This window comes from Aulostomus chinensis, chromosome 20 (genome assembly GCF_037954235.1).
Source record: "Aulostomus chinensis isolate RoL2024-O1b breed Wild chromosome 20, RoL_Achi_v1.0, whole genome shotgun sequence".
Classification (NCBI taxonomy): Eukaryota; Metazoa; Chordata; class Actinopteri; order Syngnathiformes; family Aulostomidae; genus Aulostomus; species Aulostomus chinensis.
In genome coordinates this window covers 12,306,966-12,324,849 of record NC_141339.1, presented here as the reverse complement: position 1 = coordinate 12,324,849, position 17,884 = coordinate 12,306,966, and the positions used below count along the sequence as shown (strand labels likewise).

The window sequence follows — 17,884 nt, the reverse complement described above, 5'->3', positions numbered from 1 at the left end:
AAAAAAAACCCCAACTACTTCCAGTATCAGCAACAACAGAGTTGGTTTAATGTGAACAGGACTACTTGTTGCCAAGATGCTCTGAACTTCCTGTTTGGAATCCAGGATTTTTTGTGTCTGAGGCACATCCAGGCTGCTGTGCTACTCCTGGAAGTCTGACCTCCTCAACTCGTACACTTTCAGCTGTAGAACCACTTTTATTGATAAAAAAATAAATTGTGCGCACACACACACACACACACACACGCACACACACACACACACACACACACACGCACACACACACACACAAATAGGGTTCCCAGTGACATTGGTACTGGGAGGGATTGTGATTTAAACACACACAAACGCGCACACACACTGAAAAACAAACAGACATTTTCATGCAACTGTGAGTGAATGTATTTAAAACCGCTTGCTCGTCTTTGTAATGTCAGTCCATGAACTTGTGCTTTTAGGAAAAGAAAAGGTTGTTGCGAAAAATAAGGAGCCCCCACACTAAGTGGGTGAGAGAACGGACGCGCTGGGCTGAACAACCACTCAGAGAGTTCTCAAACAGGCGCCAGGAGAGCTCTGAGGATCCTCTTTTCTAAATGTTTTCTGAGAGCACTCTTGATAATAAAGAAATGACGCCGTTGCCTCTTGATTGAGAAACCACTACAAAACAACACAAAAAAAGGACTTGGAAATATGTTAACCTACTTTACAAGCGCTTGTTTTATTTCAGTTGTTTTTTGCCTCTGCTGTGCCTTTTACAGTCCCTCCTCTCCTATAATCACATCAGTAATATCTGTTATCATACAATAACAACTGATTATTCTGATTTTGGACCTGATGATCAGCACTTAACTGTTTGCTCAGGTGTCAATGTCATGTAATATAGTCATTAACAAGCAACAGTCCTTTCAAAGGGGGAGGAGGAATAATTATCATAAACAGTCGTCACATCACAGCCGTCAAATCACCTTCTGCTGATGACTGTCATCACAGCACTTTGTGCCTTCCCTTCCTGGATCGGTGAGGTCGCTTTACTTTTATTTATTTTGCTTCCAAATAAGGTTCTTGAAGTTACTTTCTTTTCAATTCATGTTGCACATTACGGGAAAGAAGTAAGCGAGAAAACCACGGTGTAATGCAGCGTTATTATTAAACGGCATAACAACTCCTATGGAGTGAGCCAATTCCAGGGTTCTCACGGGGACTCAGAAACCCTGACTTCCCTCATCAAGGTAATCCAGCGGTTGTGATTGAAAAAGTCAAAGTTTGAGATAAAGGGGTGTACCACAAACTGCTGAAGCTTTATACAGACTCTAAAAAAACACTCCAACCAAATGATCACGCTGAGGACGTGACGTCCTGCGATGGCGATGCAGTGATTAGGTTAGACTAATGAACTCTGTGAGGGAATCCCTGACTCTCGTGTGACTAATTTAGCTCCCGATGCCTGTGGCAGAAAGCTCGGCTATTGAAACTCTTTTTTTAAAAAAAAAAAAACTTTTTTAAGTAAACCTCTCGAAATTCCTTTAAATATTATAATAAGTGAACAAAGGGCTGAGCTCGGTAGAGAAGCTGTCTTGATATGACACAGCAGAACAACGTGGTGGAGGGGCATGCAGCGGTCTCTGCTGTCTGAATTACCACAGTGCCTCATCTCACCCTCCCTCCCACCGCTGCCGTGTTCCCCTGATCGGCAGGCACATTAATCCTCTTGTTGACTGCACCTGTACCAGTGTGGGACTAACTTCTGTCTGATGATCAGCATTGTCTACACGGCTGGAACTGCGTGTGCACGCATGCGGGGGGGAGGGGGGGGCAGCTGTGCCTTTAGCTTGGTCGGGTGCTTCTGCTTCTGCTTCTGCCCCAACGCTGGAGTTAGAGCTGCTGACCGTGCGAGGGAAGCTGATTGTGTCGATGGCTGATTAGAGACTCCCAGAGGTGGGGTGGGACTAGTGCATCGTCTGCTCCTCTAATTACAGACTTAATGACTCCTTAGCTTTCGTCCAAGTGGGTAGGGAAAGACTCAAGAGAGGACCCTGCGAGCCCGTGGCCATAAATCACTTTTTACACTCTGCACACAGAGGTGCACACATGCAAACACACAAAACCTGCGCCCTGAGGATGCACAAGAGAACACAGAGGGTCAACATGACTTCCACTGTTTGCCCCTGAATGCGCTCCCTCTAATCTGCTCTGTTCAGCGTACACACAGAGGACCATATTTATCTTGGATGGAGTATAGCAGAATTTTTTTTTAAATCCTTACCCACCGTCATCATATGCTTAAGTGGATGAGGAGGGGACCTTGAGGACACGGAGAGGACAAAATGCAAGGACAGTGTATCCTTAACAAATGCAGGACAGAGAAGTATCAGTGAAGAAGCAAGTCTGTGCACCCATTTGAAAACACGTCTCGTTAGCCCTGACACTGAACCATGCTACTCCTCAGTTATCTCTAGTTTCTGAATCTCCTTGCTGCCCTACAACAGTTTGCCTGACACCTGAAACACAACGTATCTAACCAGCCACACTGGCTCCGTTTGTTGGGCCCGTAGCACAAACGCAATCGGTACAGTGTAGTCCCTTCCTGGAGGACGGCGAGTAAATACCTCTATTTCACGGTTACACCCTCATCTTGTGCGACCATGGTCATAGCAGCTGTTCCGATTGATAACAATTATGACTGACAACGATGACCCTCGCTGCACTTACACATCACGGACAGGCCCACTGTGTGCAATATATACACACACACACACACACACACACACATACGGTACTGTCCTTCCAGGACAAATATGTAACATAAGTTGGATAGAGTTAGCAACGTGTGAGGAATGTGGCAAAAAAAACTGCACCTAGAGTTTATTCTGAGCCAGGCTGCAACACAACCATGACATCATATCGCTAGGGGAAGTCTGTTCAATCGTCAAACTAAAACGTGGTAGTCCTGGATCAGAACTCTGTAACAGCTGTTGAAGCTCTGAAAAGGGTTAAAAAAAAAAAAAGGCTAATAGGAGCAACTGAAAATAGCTTCTTTCTTGCACAGTCTTTTGTAGAAAAATCCAACCCATTTTGTTAGTTATAAAAGGACCCCAGTTCAAGGTTGCCAAGTAAATGAACCCAATGTTCCTGGGGTAGGAGATAACAGTGTGACACATACATACAGTGGGTGATGACTACAGTCTCATAAAGGCACTTTGTAAGTCTTTAACCTTAGGTGTGTTCCGCTGACTCGCTATGTATGAAAGGCGGTTACGGGGGAACAAGGGAACACTGTGAGTGCGTCACATCCACATCACCGTCTCAAAGTCTCTGTGTGCCAAAACCTGAACTGATCCGTTATTTGATAAAATAAAAAAAAAACAACAACAAAACAAAAACCCAACCCTCTTTTTGGCTGGGACACAGATATGGGGATATTGTTCTTGGTCAGCAGTTTACTATAAGTAAATATACTGATGTTTGTTTTACGATTTCATTTTGATGTGTATTTACATGGTCATGCACGACTACCGCATATCAAATGCTTTTTAATAATAAATTAAATTCTGTGTTTAAGAAATTTGTCTTCAGAGTACCTTTATGGAGTGATATTGATATTAAGTCTGTGTACAATAAACATAGAAAGGGTCTATTTTCAGTCCAGCCCAAATATACACTGAATATCTACATGTGTGAATGAATCAGGTAGATTATGGGAACACAAATGGAAACTCAGAAAAGAAGGGGGCGGGACCGAATACATTTCTACTTCTTCAAAAAACTTTTTTTTAAACATTTTATACATCATTTCCTCTTCTTTTTATATTGAAACTAAACATGTCAATCAACATGAGTACTGCGTGGCAGTTCTTTTTTGCATGTGAGCTTCATGGTAAATATGCAAGGTGGAGTATAGTGAGAACAGCGTGTGCAAGGGTAATCTTTTCATTCTTACCTGTAGTGAACATGTGTGACTGTCGGTGGTCTGTAGCCAAAGATCCAGGTCTGGATGTCCATGGGCCGAGCTTTAGGGTAAGCTATGGTCACGTCTATTACCCACTGCAGGCCTTTACGCTTCTTACCTGGCACACAAACCACAGATGGAGAACTTAGAGAACCAGAGGAGTGGTTTAAACTGCTTAAATAGTGCTAACATCCGTCCCGTAATTTAGGTCGGCACATGATGAGATGTTCCACATGGTCAAAAATTTACGATTGGCCTTACAATTAACTGGAACTTTATCAGAAAATATAAAATCTTACAGCAGGTACAACTCTCTCATATGACAAAAAAAAGACATAAAGAACGAGAAAAAAAAGGGGGGAAAAAAAGAAAAGGGTCAAGACAGAAATGGGACAGGAAGCATGACAAATAGGAGAGGGAATGCAGGACATGTGATGGAATTTGGGAGTCAAAGGGTGCTTGTTCGTGAGATGAGTGACAGTGATGGTTTCATTAAGATGATGTGAGTCAAAGGTCCTGCTCAGACCTCATTATTAACATAGGTACCAAGTCATCTGATCCAACATGGACAGCTGAGCTGAAAAGGTGCTGCGTTACTTCTGAATCGATAAGCGGAACCACTGCTGGGTAACTTAGGAATTAATGTTTATATGTACTTTAGTGTACACAGACAGCCTCTGGCATGAAGACTCGCAAAAACCTGTCATTTAAATCCCCGAGAGGAGCACAAATAAACAACTGTGCCGGAGAGCAGCTTTTTACCTCGCAAATAATCTTTGGTTAACTTGCTCGCCATCAAACTTCAGCATCGTCATCCGTAAAAACGTGTTCGTGTGAGCGAGCGGTGGAGTGAGACATACAAGAGGTGACCTGCTGCTGGCAGCTTTGGAGAAACTGAAGGTATTTTTTTCCTTCACTTGAGTCAGAAGCTGCATGTCCACTTTCATGCCTCCACGATCGACGCTAAGCTAGTCCAGACACGTCCCACAGTCGTCTCTGTCCTCAACACACAGATGACTTTGAACGCAAACAAGCACCTGAGAGCTGGAGTTTGTCTTCGAGCTCTATATGCAGAATGTGATATTTTACCAAAAGCCTGCGGAATGTAAATATCAAAAAGAGCAGCTGCCTCAGTAAGGACAGTCCAGTCTAAATTTAAGCTGATGTTGAACAGTCCACTGTGCTTCACTGCTCGACTAATGTCCTGCTGCCACCGCGCGACAAAAGCAACATAAACACGTCACGCATCCGAGACGCTGCTTTCTCCAACACATCAGTCAAAGGTGGGGAAAAAAAGACAATGCTGTTGACTGTGGCCTGGCTCGGTTGTGGTCGTAAGTCTGCGTTGTTGTGCTTTTTTGCCCGTCATCCACAGGCAACCACGTTTCAGGTTTTCACCGTCTAACAATATATCTGCAGCCCCCATCTCAGCCCCCACTGAAAATAGTTGTCATAGTGTTCATCTGTGCACAGATGGCAGCTCGCTGCTTCTGCTTCATTTCTCCTGTTCTTTTCTTGTTCTGGTGACATATTTTTTGTCAGCACTGTTTGCCAGAACATCTCCGATTGTGTCAGATGACGGTGAAATCTTGTCTCTGGCGATGAACTTAAACTCTGAAGTCTATTAATATTACAATGTTAAAGTGCCATCTTTAAAATTGCAACACCCTGTTGAAGCATAAAAATGTCAAACAGGATAAGACATAAAAGCTTTAAGAAGACAAACCTCTGTTTACTAAGCATTTGTTGGATAATTCTGGGACTGGAATACAATAAACAGCTGAGGAACAAGCTGCTGGCTCATTTATAAACTATTACAGCGACTTGATAGGCTTCCTTAATGGGAATGGCTAGGCACCACAGCTATCCCCCTTTGGGTAATTGGACCCAGATCTCTGTCCAAGTGTGCTGAAAAGCAGCCATCCTCTCCCGTGAGCCACCGGCCAAAGACCAGGGCCCTGAGCCAGGGTGTCGCAACTGGCGCGTACACCCTGACAAACAATACTGCAATAACAGCAGCTACGGTCATTTAAAATGACATCAGAGAGGCTTGTCCTTGTGTCAACATTTACAGGAAGGAAACACAGTGGCAGGTAGCTGGCTCTAAATCAGGCCACTCCACAGGCCAAACACAACAGCCTGCAGCCTTCACCTGAACCCCCTGCCGACTGAAGCCTGCATCTGATTGGTCCAGGATCTAAACCCCCCCCCCCCCCCCAAAAAAAAACCCGTTTACCTGCGGGTCACGTGGAACCTCATTCCCAAACGCTTCACTGTCCTGAACTTTGCTTAGCTGTCGACAGTAAACACTGTTTTATAACCCATGAACCTTATCAGCTGCACTTTGTGGAGGCTGTGAGCAATAACGGTGGTGACCCATGTGCTCTGTATCTGTTTTGGGAAGTGTATTCAACCCAGGTGATGCTACATGGCTGATACACAGCAGCACGCGCACACACACACACACACACATTTACATCAAATCCTATTTTCTCCAAGTGGCCCATTTGTCTCTGAGTGAGTCAGCAGGTTACGGCCACCTCTGCAGAACATCGGGGAGGGTCACAGGGAGACAGAGATGGCTCTTTTACACACACGCACACGCACACACACACACACACACACACACACACACGTACAGTGAAGGACCTCGCACTTGTGCGTGTGTCTTTTTTCCTTGCCCTAGGTTTTAATGCCATTAGCTGGATTCAAGTGGAAGGACGAGTCCTACAGCAGCGCCCAGCTCCCCCCTCCTCCAGAGACAAAAGGACACAGGCAGATCATACAGAACACGGGGATGTGAACAGAGAGCTAAAGGATACACAGCGAAGGAAGGAGTGTGAGCGCCATGTGTAAAACCATGTAGTACAAGCTTGAACTCCTCCAACAGATGATTAAAATGATGGTTTATATGAGCAAGAAAAGCCCCAAAACCAAAACAAGCACATACAGCACCTCATTTAACTTGAGTCAAAACGTCTTTGTCAATTTACAATGACTGTTTGGGATTCACTTCCCCTTTGGTTTGACAGTCAGTCCTGCAGAGGGACAAACAGACGGCTCTGAGTGCAGAGACTTGAAGGACACAAAGCTGCGTTAGCAAACTCGTGGGAGGCTAAATTCCCTGAGCCACGTTCTCAATAATGTTGGCCCAAAGTCTCTCCAAATTACGACAACACAGCACACCCTTAAAATGGATTTTGAAGCCAATCCAGGGACGTCCGCTGGGTAAACAGATTGAGCAATGTGCACAGGGGGACTCGTTGCACTTGTGTGTTTATGGCCAATTTAATGCTCTGCTTTGTTGCTGAGGACTGCTCCGGTAAGAAGGTTTACAAAGTTATGGGAATAACTTTACTCAGGGCGTTACTCGTTTGTTCTGGTTTTCACACAGAAGAAAACAACAACAAGAAAGCAAGAATATCACTGCAAACCATGTGAGGAGAGCGTTCACACTGTTTAGATGCCCGATGTAACTGACACAGGAGTCCAGGTTGGGACTGACATGGTTGCTCAAGATAATGTCAAGACACAGCGATTGTGTGACAACAAAAAATATATTGCAAAAGAGTTTATCTATGATACCACACCTTGTCTGTGTAGGCGAAGATGACATTTTTTTTTTTTTTTGAGGAACAGAAAGTGCATGAAACTGTACAGAACCAAACAGGAAGTCCCAACACAAATGCCACTGTGAACTTGGTCACTTTTCAAAATAAAACATTGTGTGCTGACTCTTGATTGCAAAAACAGACAGAAAAGGACAATATATAAAAACATACTCTATCTGGACATGATAGAAAAACATAAACCAAGAGACACTGACTATATCAGCAGAATCTGAGCAAGATTTCTAAGTTAGGTGGGCAAAACGCAACGCAGATGAAACGCTGCCTCTGGGAACTGTAGCTGTGCGGAGGACGGACGTAACCAGCGTGATGGCTGTGATGCATCGCAGCTGTGTCTGGTGGAAATTAGCGGTTAGCCTAGCACCCCTTTACACATATGTACCATAAACTTGTCAAGCAGGTAAATCCAAATCCATCCATTTTCTATACTACTTATCTGTTAAGGGTTGCGGGGGGGCTGGACCCTATCCCAGCTGACAGTGGGTGAGAAGCGGAGTTCATCCTGGACGGGTCGCCAGTTGGTTGCAAGGCGATCAGGAGCAGTTGGGGGTTCAGCATTTTGCTCAAGAACTCTTCCACATGGTCACCGGGGGAAGTGAGGATCGAAGCAGCAACCCTTTGCGATGCGTCCCTTCAATTGCAGATTAATGATCTGACTGAACGAGCCAAACACAAGCTGCTACAATTTGCAGGCTCTGCTGCATCCAAAATTCTTGCATAAGAGGTGAAGACCAACTCACACAGGACTTTTTTTTTTCTCCCCAAAGTGCTGTCACTACAGCAACATCCCTACAGTAGCTTTTGTGGGAGTAATCCTGTCACTGCATTCTTCAAAAAAAAAAGAAAGAAAAAAAGTCCTGTTTCAGTAACACAGGGCGCATAAATTGGCACAATATGCAAAGCCCCTTGGTAAAAGACGGCCAGCAGGTAAAATTTTAGTCAACCAAGATTCTCTTTTACTAATTGCAGCTCTAATTAAATCACACACACAAAAAGAGAAAAAACAAACAATTTTCACTCTCGAAAGGTTGTTAATTGAAGAGGTATCTTCCTGCCCATCGGCTATATTTAGGACTCGTCTCCTGACAGAAAATTGACTCTCCTGCAAATCACCACTGGGTTTTCAGCGGTTTTGATGAAAATTCTGGCACCTCCTTTTATGTAAAGCTTTTCCTCTCCAGGCAATCTCTTGCACTCGCATGTCATTTAAAACAGGACTCCCAGAGGACAGCAAGACATGAAGTTGATTTTTTTTAAATGCTCCACAGTGGAGCGTGGTCCGTAGCTGTCCGTCTAGACAACACTCACAACAGCGAGAAAGTTCACACAGGCTGTGAAGGAAGAGAAGCCAGGCCAGAAATAGCATTTTCTCTTTTTTCTAACCTAGAAACTTCAAAAACATCAATTCCAACTCAATTTCTGTTCAGTCGCTCAAATATCACCACATCTATTTAATGAACAGATAAAAAAAAAAACACTCATAATCCAATGCAGACAATCAGCGTTAGAAATTAACTTAAAAATCTACCAGAAAAAGACTTTCTTGTCAGCAATTATGGGATTAAACCTTTAGAGCCCAGAGACTCCACTTCCCACGAGCCCAATCGGGATGAGTCGGCCTAAATTTCACTCTTCTCCAAGACTGATGTCGACCCTATCAGCTGCTTCCACTTGGCTGTCTGGATGAATTTCAGTCAAGTCAGAAATTTTGGTCAACCATCATTATGCTCTTGTGCAGTGGAAGCAGACCCAAGTACCCAAAATTACGCAAGTGGCAGCCAGCATTTGAAAGTGCTATAGCAACAAGCTATAGGGCTCGAAAGGTCATGTCATTGCGTAATGCATTGTGGGTTGCAAGCGCCATTTTTGCGGGCAATGTTTGTTTGTTTACATTGGTGGGAGAGATTGTGAAGACAAATGGAGCGTGCTAAAGAGAAGTCTGTTGGACCGTATGGTGACAACCTGGACTCCAAAGGCTCGATACTTAGAAAAAAAATTAATAAATTGATGGAGTTGATCCTTGTGAGCACCGAGACTAGAGTCAGGATATAAATGACCTGCCACCGTTGTCTGAAGCAGAGCTAGCCCTCTATCTCGTCAACGGTCAAGGCTACTACACCGGCGACGAATTTAGGAATGCCAGAATGTTTAGGGCTCATGTTCATACAAACTTGGGTGGGTGCAGGACCTCCAAATTTTCCGCCTGAGAGAGAAGACTGTAGAGGTATGTAAACTCTGTGTCGATGCGAACGTTAGCGAGACGTTGAACTGCAACATACAACAGTAACGTTAACCGTTAATGTACGTTAGGATACGTGTAACTGGTGTTAAAAAGTTGTTTATTTTATTTGTTATATCTAAACTATTCGGCACCTCTTTGTCAGCACAGACATCCAAGGTCCTTGGCTTTGTCTCCAAGAGGGAAAAGAGAAAAACCTCAGCCCATCGATCTTTTTCCTGTGCCGATCGCGAGACCGCTTGTGGCAGTGAACGACACAGCAAGTCTGTAAATTTTATATTGCTAACAAACAACAAGAACAACAGCAAAAAAGCAGCAGTGCAGCGTCACACAACGTAAACAGACTTCTCCTGCTCACCTGCTAAGCCCAAAATGCACTGCGGTTTTTACACTTCCGCTACGTCACCCTCTCCAGCCCTATATGATAGCGAGCAGTTTGGTGGAGCTGTGGCTAGAGCCTGCAGGCCTGACAGATTTGTCCTCTTTCTCCTGTCTGGTGCTGGCTATGACGACCACTTAAACAACAACTCATTCAGGTACTTCCTCTTCAAAAGCGTGAAACTACATCCTTGAAGCTTTAAGACTAAACTTTATTGATAACTGTCGACACTCGTAACCGTCTGCAGGTGCCCACAGCCGTATAGTGTGAGGACATGAATCGTGAGCTTTGGCTTTAGATCACAAACTATGCAATCAGAAAGTGTGAGTGGGATTTCTAAACCCGTGTAATATACGCCCAGCCCAAACCTCCACATGCTACGCTGATTCTTTAGTTAAAAAGTTTATTATAAAAAGGGGAAAAAAAAACTATTGTCACTGGAGAAAGTTTGAGACAAAGACACCAGATGAGAAGAATATAAGCATTTTTCTTGTTGTGTCATCGTAAATGTAGGATTAGGGAAACATTCCTGACAATGACGGGGTCTGCAGTCTCACAGACTGTCTTGCGTGACGTTCACATTCACTGTCCTGACGATAAGCAAAGTCGGAGGCGACTCAACAGACGACATGCCTATGACACGCTCTGAGAAACGGCTTTAGGGAAGTTTCCTCCGGTCTTAAGACAGGTGATGTTACTATGGAATGATCAAAATCCAATGTCATTTTTATTTTGGGTCATAGCAGCCAGCCCTGAGACCAACACAGTGAAAGGATCTGGGTGCCAGTGAGAAAGATAAAAGGGGTTTGGATGTGTCAGGTACCTGTCTGGTTCGGGGTCCCACTCTCATTGCCCACGCTGCCGTTCTCCTGCTGGGCTGACAGAGTTTTCAGGATGACTTGGGTGGCCCCGAGGCGAGGCAACGTGACGTGGGTCAGGTGGGGAAGAGAATGCTTCTTGGCAAATGACTGGCTGGTTTCCCTTCTTTTGCGCAGGAAACCGCCTTCAGGGAACAGCACTATCCATTTCCTGTCACGGCTGTGGTAATATTTGTCTAGGTGATCTTTCAGGTAGACCAGCTGCTTGTCTCTGTGAGCTTTACCCTAAGGAGAACACAAAGAGTGACATTGCAATACGTTAAATCACGGATCCACACATGGCTCAAGAGTTAAAATTATTATAGTTTCAGTTGTTTCTGGGGCTAATTCTATAAAAACAAGTCATTAAAAAACAAATTTAGCTGTATTTAACATTAGATTTCGTGCAGAAACATGAGCAAACAGAAGCCAGACCATGGCATGCGATAATGGCACAATGGATGTGAAAAATGATGCAGCAACATTAAGAGCATTTGCAGCGATGAGACAAACAGGAGCAGGATTGATTTTCAGTTAGGCCTGCTCCAAGCCATTTTCAAAGCATTAGCATTGCAGGGCTGTCTTTGCTTGTGTTTATCTATGCAGCTGTGTGTAGTGATCCTGCGTAACATGCTACAATCATGTTTACAACAGTAGCCCTTTACCAAAGCAAAGGTCTAATTGTTAATTCTTCTTAATCGAAAACTTAAGTGAAGAATAAGTCCTCCTAGATTCCCCTTTCTGGAGGGCCAAATCAAAATTATTATGAGTGAGCATGACTGTAGCTTAACTGAGGTGAGGAAACAAGTCTAAGATTCTCTTCAGCTCGACCTGAAGAATCTTTGTCGGAGTGATTGCTAACAATGAAATAATGCTGAAGGTCTTTTGTTCAAGAAAATATGTACAACGTTTGCTCCTTTAAGATTCTTAAATATGATTTTTAAAGCAGAAAATGAAGAGTTGGTCAGTTTTGAACTGTTGGATGAACAAATAAAGCAGTACAAGAGACGCCGCTTTGGGCTCTGGATATAGTGGTGGACTTTTCATTCATTGATTCATAAGTTAATCATGAAAATGGTAAATTAATTGATGAGGAAAATAGTTTCAGCCCATAAGTCCTTATAGCCACAGAATCTCTACCAATGATACGATGAGTTTCAGGACTGTCACAATGCTATGAATTGCCACGGTTGCTACTTTTCATGCTTGAAACTGCAGATCTTTTTTTGGCTCACATATACCCCCCACCCAAAAGTGTGTATCGGTGTGTCTGAACATTTGTGCCTAACTCGTTTAACCGTGATGCAGCTTTCACCTGAGGAAGTTTATCTGACCCTGTGTTCCATACGCTCCCTGCTATGGTCTGTGTAGCGCATGGAGAAGGTGAGCACTTGTCCTGTTTTCTGAATGTCTGAAATTATTCACATCAAGGTGAGATGAAAGCACATTAGCGTGAACATACTCTTAGGCCAGAATCACTTTTAGTATTCTTTGTTCTAAAACAAGTGCTTTCATAATTGTATTTACCGGAAATGAGTGTGAGGGGTGGACACTGCCCCATTCCAACACGTGCTGCACATATTTGTGATTTTCTTTCACGAGAGCATGTTTTTTTTTTTTACAGTCTTTAGCCGTGAAACTGCGGTTGTAAACAGCAGACCTGACTCCGTGGCTGTTCAAGAGTTGTCAGGACATTTGATAGATTTGCCTTGAACTTCTGAGTCTCAGGGTTTGATAGCATAAGGACTACCAACGTGACAAAGTTCAAATCCGATCCTGCACCGCTCTCCTGCCATCAAAGCCCGCCGCGAATGATGGCCGAGACATGTCGGCCGAGCAGAGTGGAAAGCAGATGCTTGTGTCGCTGTTGGGTGAGATATTCTGGGTAGGGATGTCAAGAATGCACACACAAGAATGCCAGGGGGGGATCAGAGGGGGAAAAAAAAAGAAAAAAAAGAAAAAAAGGCCAAGCCTGCTTGGGCCTTCCACTACAGCCTGTCTGAGGCTGTTATCGGGCTCAGGGTACTTCACCCTTGGCATAGAGCCTGATATGAAGTTCCATGCCAAAAAATATTTAATTGCCAAAGTTTTTCTGTAGCTTGAAAGATAAGAGGGTGGTGAGGGCTTTTTAGAGGGGAAAAAAAAAAAAAATCATCCAAAATAAATGTTAGAAATGGGACTGCTCTTGAGGAGAAATAGCTCATTCCTGATATCTGTTAAGAAATAAACATATAAATTCTCACAACAATAGATACAGATATGAATGACTATTACATTAGCTATCAATGAACATCTAAAACCTGCACGGTATTCTAGGAATTTCCTGACCAGTGGCTGCCCCAGAGGCTCCATGTGTAGGCCAGTCGGAGCAGGCTGCTCTGTTTTAGCTGCCCCCACAACAAAGGGTCAGTCCGACCCAGCGGGGCAGCACAGCCCTCCCACACTACTGTCCGTTATCCTTCTCAGAGGACGCCATGGCCTCAGGAAGCCTACTCACATATGTGCAGTCCAGCTGGGACAAGCAGATGGGTAGTGACTCCACTTTTGCAGAGTGCAGTAGAAAAAAGAAAAAAAAAATTAAAAACAGGGCAACAGCAGCCGCCAGGAGGTTGAAATAGTCGGGTTATGGTCTTGAGGGCTATGGTTAGATTGGTCAGATCTTTAGGGACAAACAATGTGCTGACAAAAAAAAAGAAAAAAAGGAAAAAAAAAAAGAAAAAGGCCTCCATAACCCTGCAATATATCCTTCTGGCTAACATGCAGAGTAAAATACCTGCCGGCAGCGACTGTGAAGTAGAGCATGTTAATGTTCATCTTCAGGAAATAAAAAAGGTGTGATGGTGGGAATACGAAGCAGCAAAAACCTCACACACAGCTGTCAGTCTTACCTGTCTGATGAAGAAGTCCCCGTGGATGAGGGACACTAGGCCAAAGTTTGTGTACTTGAACACGTGGTCCATCAACCACATCATTTTTCGTACCACCTGAAAACAAAGAAATAACTTTAACAAACCTTGAGTAATACTGTTTCAGTTCATTTTCCTGTAAAGAAACAGCACACGTCTTGGTCACGTCGACATTCAATGTCCCAAACTGATTACATCCCCTTCAGCGCCACTTCCATCCTTATGACCAGCAACGACGCAGCTTTGGCTTACTGTCCTTTCAGTGCTAAGAGGATAAAACAGGACCAGGGATGCAGTTGCGGAGGCAGATCATGTCACTGTGTTTGTGCTGCGCGGCTCAGCTGCATCGTCCGTGGTGGCTTCAGCAAAAACAGACCCCCCGCCCGCGGCCAAAAAAACAAAACGCACAATAACACCACAACAGCACACCCAACCCCAGCATTTTTGCCACAAAGTGAGCGAACAGAAGGCCGTTTGTTTCAATTTGTTGGCTAAAAAGTGACACTCAAACAGCTCACAACTCGATATTAATAAGAGAAAATCTACACTGACGATATGTCATCGTTTGACTGAGTTTGTAAAAAAAATAAAAAATAGAGTTGTTGATTTTATGTAGAGCATGAAACATAATGGCTGACATCTTTATTCATCCATCCATTTTCTGCCGCTTATCCTGTTAAGGGTCGCGGGGGGGCTCTCTCTATCCCAGCAGCCTTCGGGCGAGAGGCGGGGTTCACCCTGGACAGGTCACCAGTCCATCACAGGACCAACACATAGAGACAGACAACCATTCACACTCACAGTCACACCTACGGTCAATTTAGAGTATCAATCAGCCTCGTCCCCTCTTGATGTCTTTGGACTGTGTCCCGGCTCCAGCATGGGATCTTTCTGTGTGGAGTTTGCATGTTCTCCCTGTGCCTGCGTGGGTTCTCTCCGTGCTGGAGCCGGGACTCCAACCCAGAACCTTCTTGCTGTGAGGCGACAGTGCTGACCACTGCACCACCGTGCCGCCCACATCTTTTTCAAATACTGTTAAAAATCAATTCAGATCAAAGGTGCTTTGGCTAATACACAAATATTAAACTCCCATTGGAGTTTCCAATTTCTGTGGAGTGATGTCATTTTGGACAATAAAGTTTACTTTTAAAGCAAAAAAAATAAAAATAAAAATCAAGACACCATCACAGGTTATGTGCATGGTTGGGGTATGGGGTCTGCACTGATGCTGAAATGAATACCCTGGAACAGCAAGAAATCTAAAATATCCCGTCTCCATTATGTGTATTTTCCCTAATTTTTTGAGAACTCCATTTCATAGATCTTTCCTCCAGTTGATTTATTGATTTTTAAAATATTCAACTCACTGATATTGGTACAAACATCAAGCCTGAAAATCATGTATTGGTCAAACCCTCGCGATTACCGTATGGGAAGTAGCGTCACAGTTCAGTGGACTGATGTCTGTCATTTTGGAACACAAATTCAATTTTTAATATTAAACTCTCCCTCCTCCATTACATATGTTTGATATCACATTTGAGGGATCTTTGTAAAAAAATAAAAAACAAAGAAAACTGAATGTATATTTCACTCAATAGATCTACACCCAATATCCGCAACGGCCCCAAAAAACTTTGCATCTATCAGGCTTTAGGTTTCATCTCCAGACACATTTTTTTACGAGAGTTTAATCATTCTCAGAGTTTTGCTGGTTGGATCTCCTGTACATGTGACCGCACCTCTTTCGTCCACTGAGGAACCCTGTTTAACACTCAGTGATCAAAGCCATCTGAATATGAACGAATGAATGAATGAATATGAACACGGCTTCTTACCGTGCCCTTGTCCTGCAGGCACATCATGAGGGTGCACACATCTCCTGTGGATTGATGGTTGACGATGACCATGGCTTCTTCTTCAGAGATGGGCCGAACATCATCCCCCCACTCCGTTACTGTGGAGCAGCACAGACACAAACCTTTCAAGCTAGAATCTCAAACAGTGTGCGTGGAGCTCCGAGTGCCCTCCAAGACAGAAGTTGATAGTACAGCTGGAGCTCTAAATGAGTTCCAACAATACAGCTAGAATTAATCATCGAGTCCAGAGGTACCTGAACTATATTTATTGGAGACATAAAACTGCAAAAAGCAACAGATTTCAACACACAAAATTAAATACACCCAAAAAAATAAACACACACTGAACATGCTGGAAAAAATAAGCTGATGCCATGTTTCATGTCTGGTTTCAGCGGGCTCTTATTTTGAAAGAGTGATGTTAGCGTCAGCATTTCATTTTGTTCACAAGCACAGGCTAGGCCAACAGGCTAGTAGTCTCAACTTAAGAAACTATGACCTAAAAAAAATCCCCAAATACCTGAGTACATGTACGCTATAGTTGTAACTTTTACACTGCTTAACGTTGAGCACCCCTTTCTCTGTCAGATCAGCTGTTTGAATGGCAGAGAGATAGTTCTCGGCATGTGCAGGAATATGAGAGCGAGCGCCACAGGTAAAAACAGCAGAGCCTGGAAGAGGGGACGTCTTGTCACAAGAGTAAAAGCGGCAGAAATGTTATAAATCAAGTGTACATGTGCACAGATACTGTACCACAGCATACAACAACCTCATTACAACCACAATTCCACAAATCTGAACAACCGTTTTAAAGTGGACGGCATGGTTCAGAGGGAATATTTACAGATGAATTAAAACTCGATTCACGTGAGCCCACTCATGTGTCCCGCATGTGTATTGTACAGGCTGTGCTCATAATAAATCACACTTATTAATCTATTATGATATGGAATGATGACATGTGGAGGCTGTGCGTGAAATGAGAAAAAAAAAGATGTTCCAGCGATTTCAGGGAAATGGTTTCACGCAAACTTTCACTATTAACCATTCTCATCAGAGAAGAGGAAACAGACTCTGGGTGTGTAATTCGATGACATAATACCGAACGTTCAAATCCTTCTCTGATCAGCTGGGCTCACTTGCGTTTTACGAGGCTTCTCACCAACAGTGTGTCATATACCGCAAAATCACATTAGCCAAATATTTAGCAGCCTGTAAAAAAAACAAAAAAACAGAAACAGTTCCTAGAGTCATTATCTAAATTATCCAGGAATTGGATGCATTTATAGCTCTTACATTATAGTTTGGGTGAGTACCCAAACCTCAGTGGCTGATTTTAATCAGGATTTATCTTTACAGGGGCCTCTGTCCTTGCAGTCCATTAATTCCTAATAATGGACACCTCGTTGCGCATTAACCCTTTAACAGAACAGGGTGTTTTAAAACCTATAGTTCATTCGCTTTGGTCCGATTCAGTTGATGAGTAGACGGTCATTGTTTATCACACAGGCAAAATGTCAAGTCCCGAAATGTATCAACAAAAGCCACACGAGAGCTTTCGCCTGTTCACTGGTCAGATATCACGTGGGTTTTGCGGGCGGATATAAGACTTCTTCTGGGATATCTTAGATTATTCAAAATGAACCGGCAGCTCAAGGTAACCCGGTTGCACAGCTAACAGCTAGCTGACAGCAGTCTGAATAGTTTACATAGAGTGTTGTCGGCCCGTGCAGCAGACTATGGTGTCTGGTTTGATCCAAGAACGCAAGATGGATCCTACACTCAGGTTAAGATCGAGGTTGGATTATGTTGGTACAGCAAACAAACCGCAGCAGAGTTTGTTTGTAAGCGGACCGAGACATAATTTGTTTTGTTCGCCAACAGAGTTCAGAGTTAAAAACGCCCCTTAAAGTCACTAAAGTATAGTTTTCCACGCACGAACCTCAACAACTGTCTTTGAAATGAAAAACAACTGCAGAGAAAATTATGAAAATATTGATTCACAGTTCTGCATCTGGAGTTGTACTTTTGCACTGATTTATATTTAGTAAAGAGGACTTCAAGATCAC

General features: G+C 43.6%; 1 protein-coding gene across 2 annotated transcripts in view; it reads right to left on the bottom strand.

Annotated features, from left to right (window-relative positions):
• lpgat1 (lysophosphatidylglycerol acyltransferase 1) overlaps positions 1-17,884 on the bottom strand; it is a 45,567-nt gene that overhangs the window by 12,638 nt on the left and 15,045 nt on the right. For both annotated transcript variants that reach the window (XM_086189369.1, XM_086189371.1), the window contains exons 3-6: positions 15,795-15,913; positions 13,939-14,034; positions 11,017-11,296; positions 3,938-4,064 (exon numbers count right to left, since the gene is read on the bottom strand). In XM_086189369.1, coding sequence (XP_086045495.1) covers positions 3,938-4,064; positions 11,017-11,296; positions 13,939-14,034; positions 15,795-15,913 — 622 coding nt within the window. The remainder of the gene's footprint in view (positions 1-3,937; positions 4,065-11,016; positions 11,297-13,938; positions 14,035-15,794; positions 15,914-17,884) is intronic.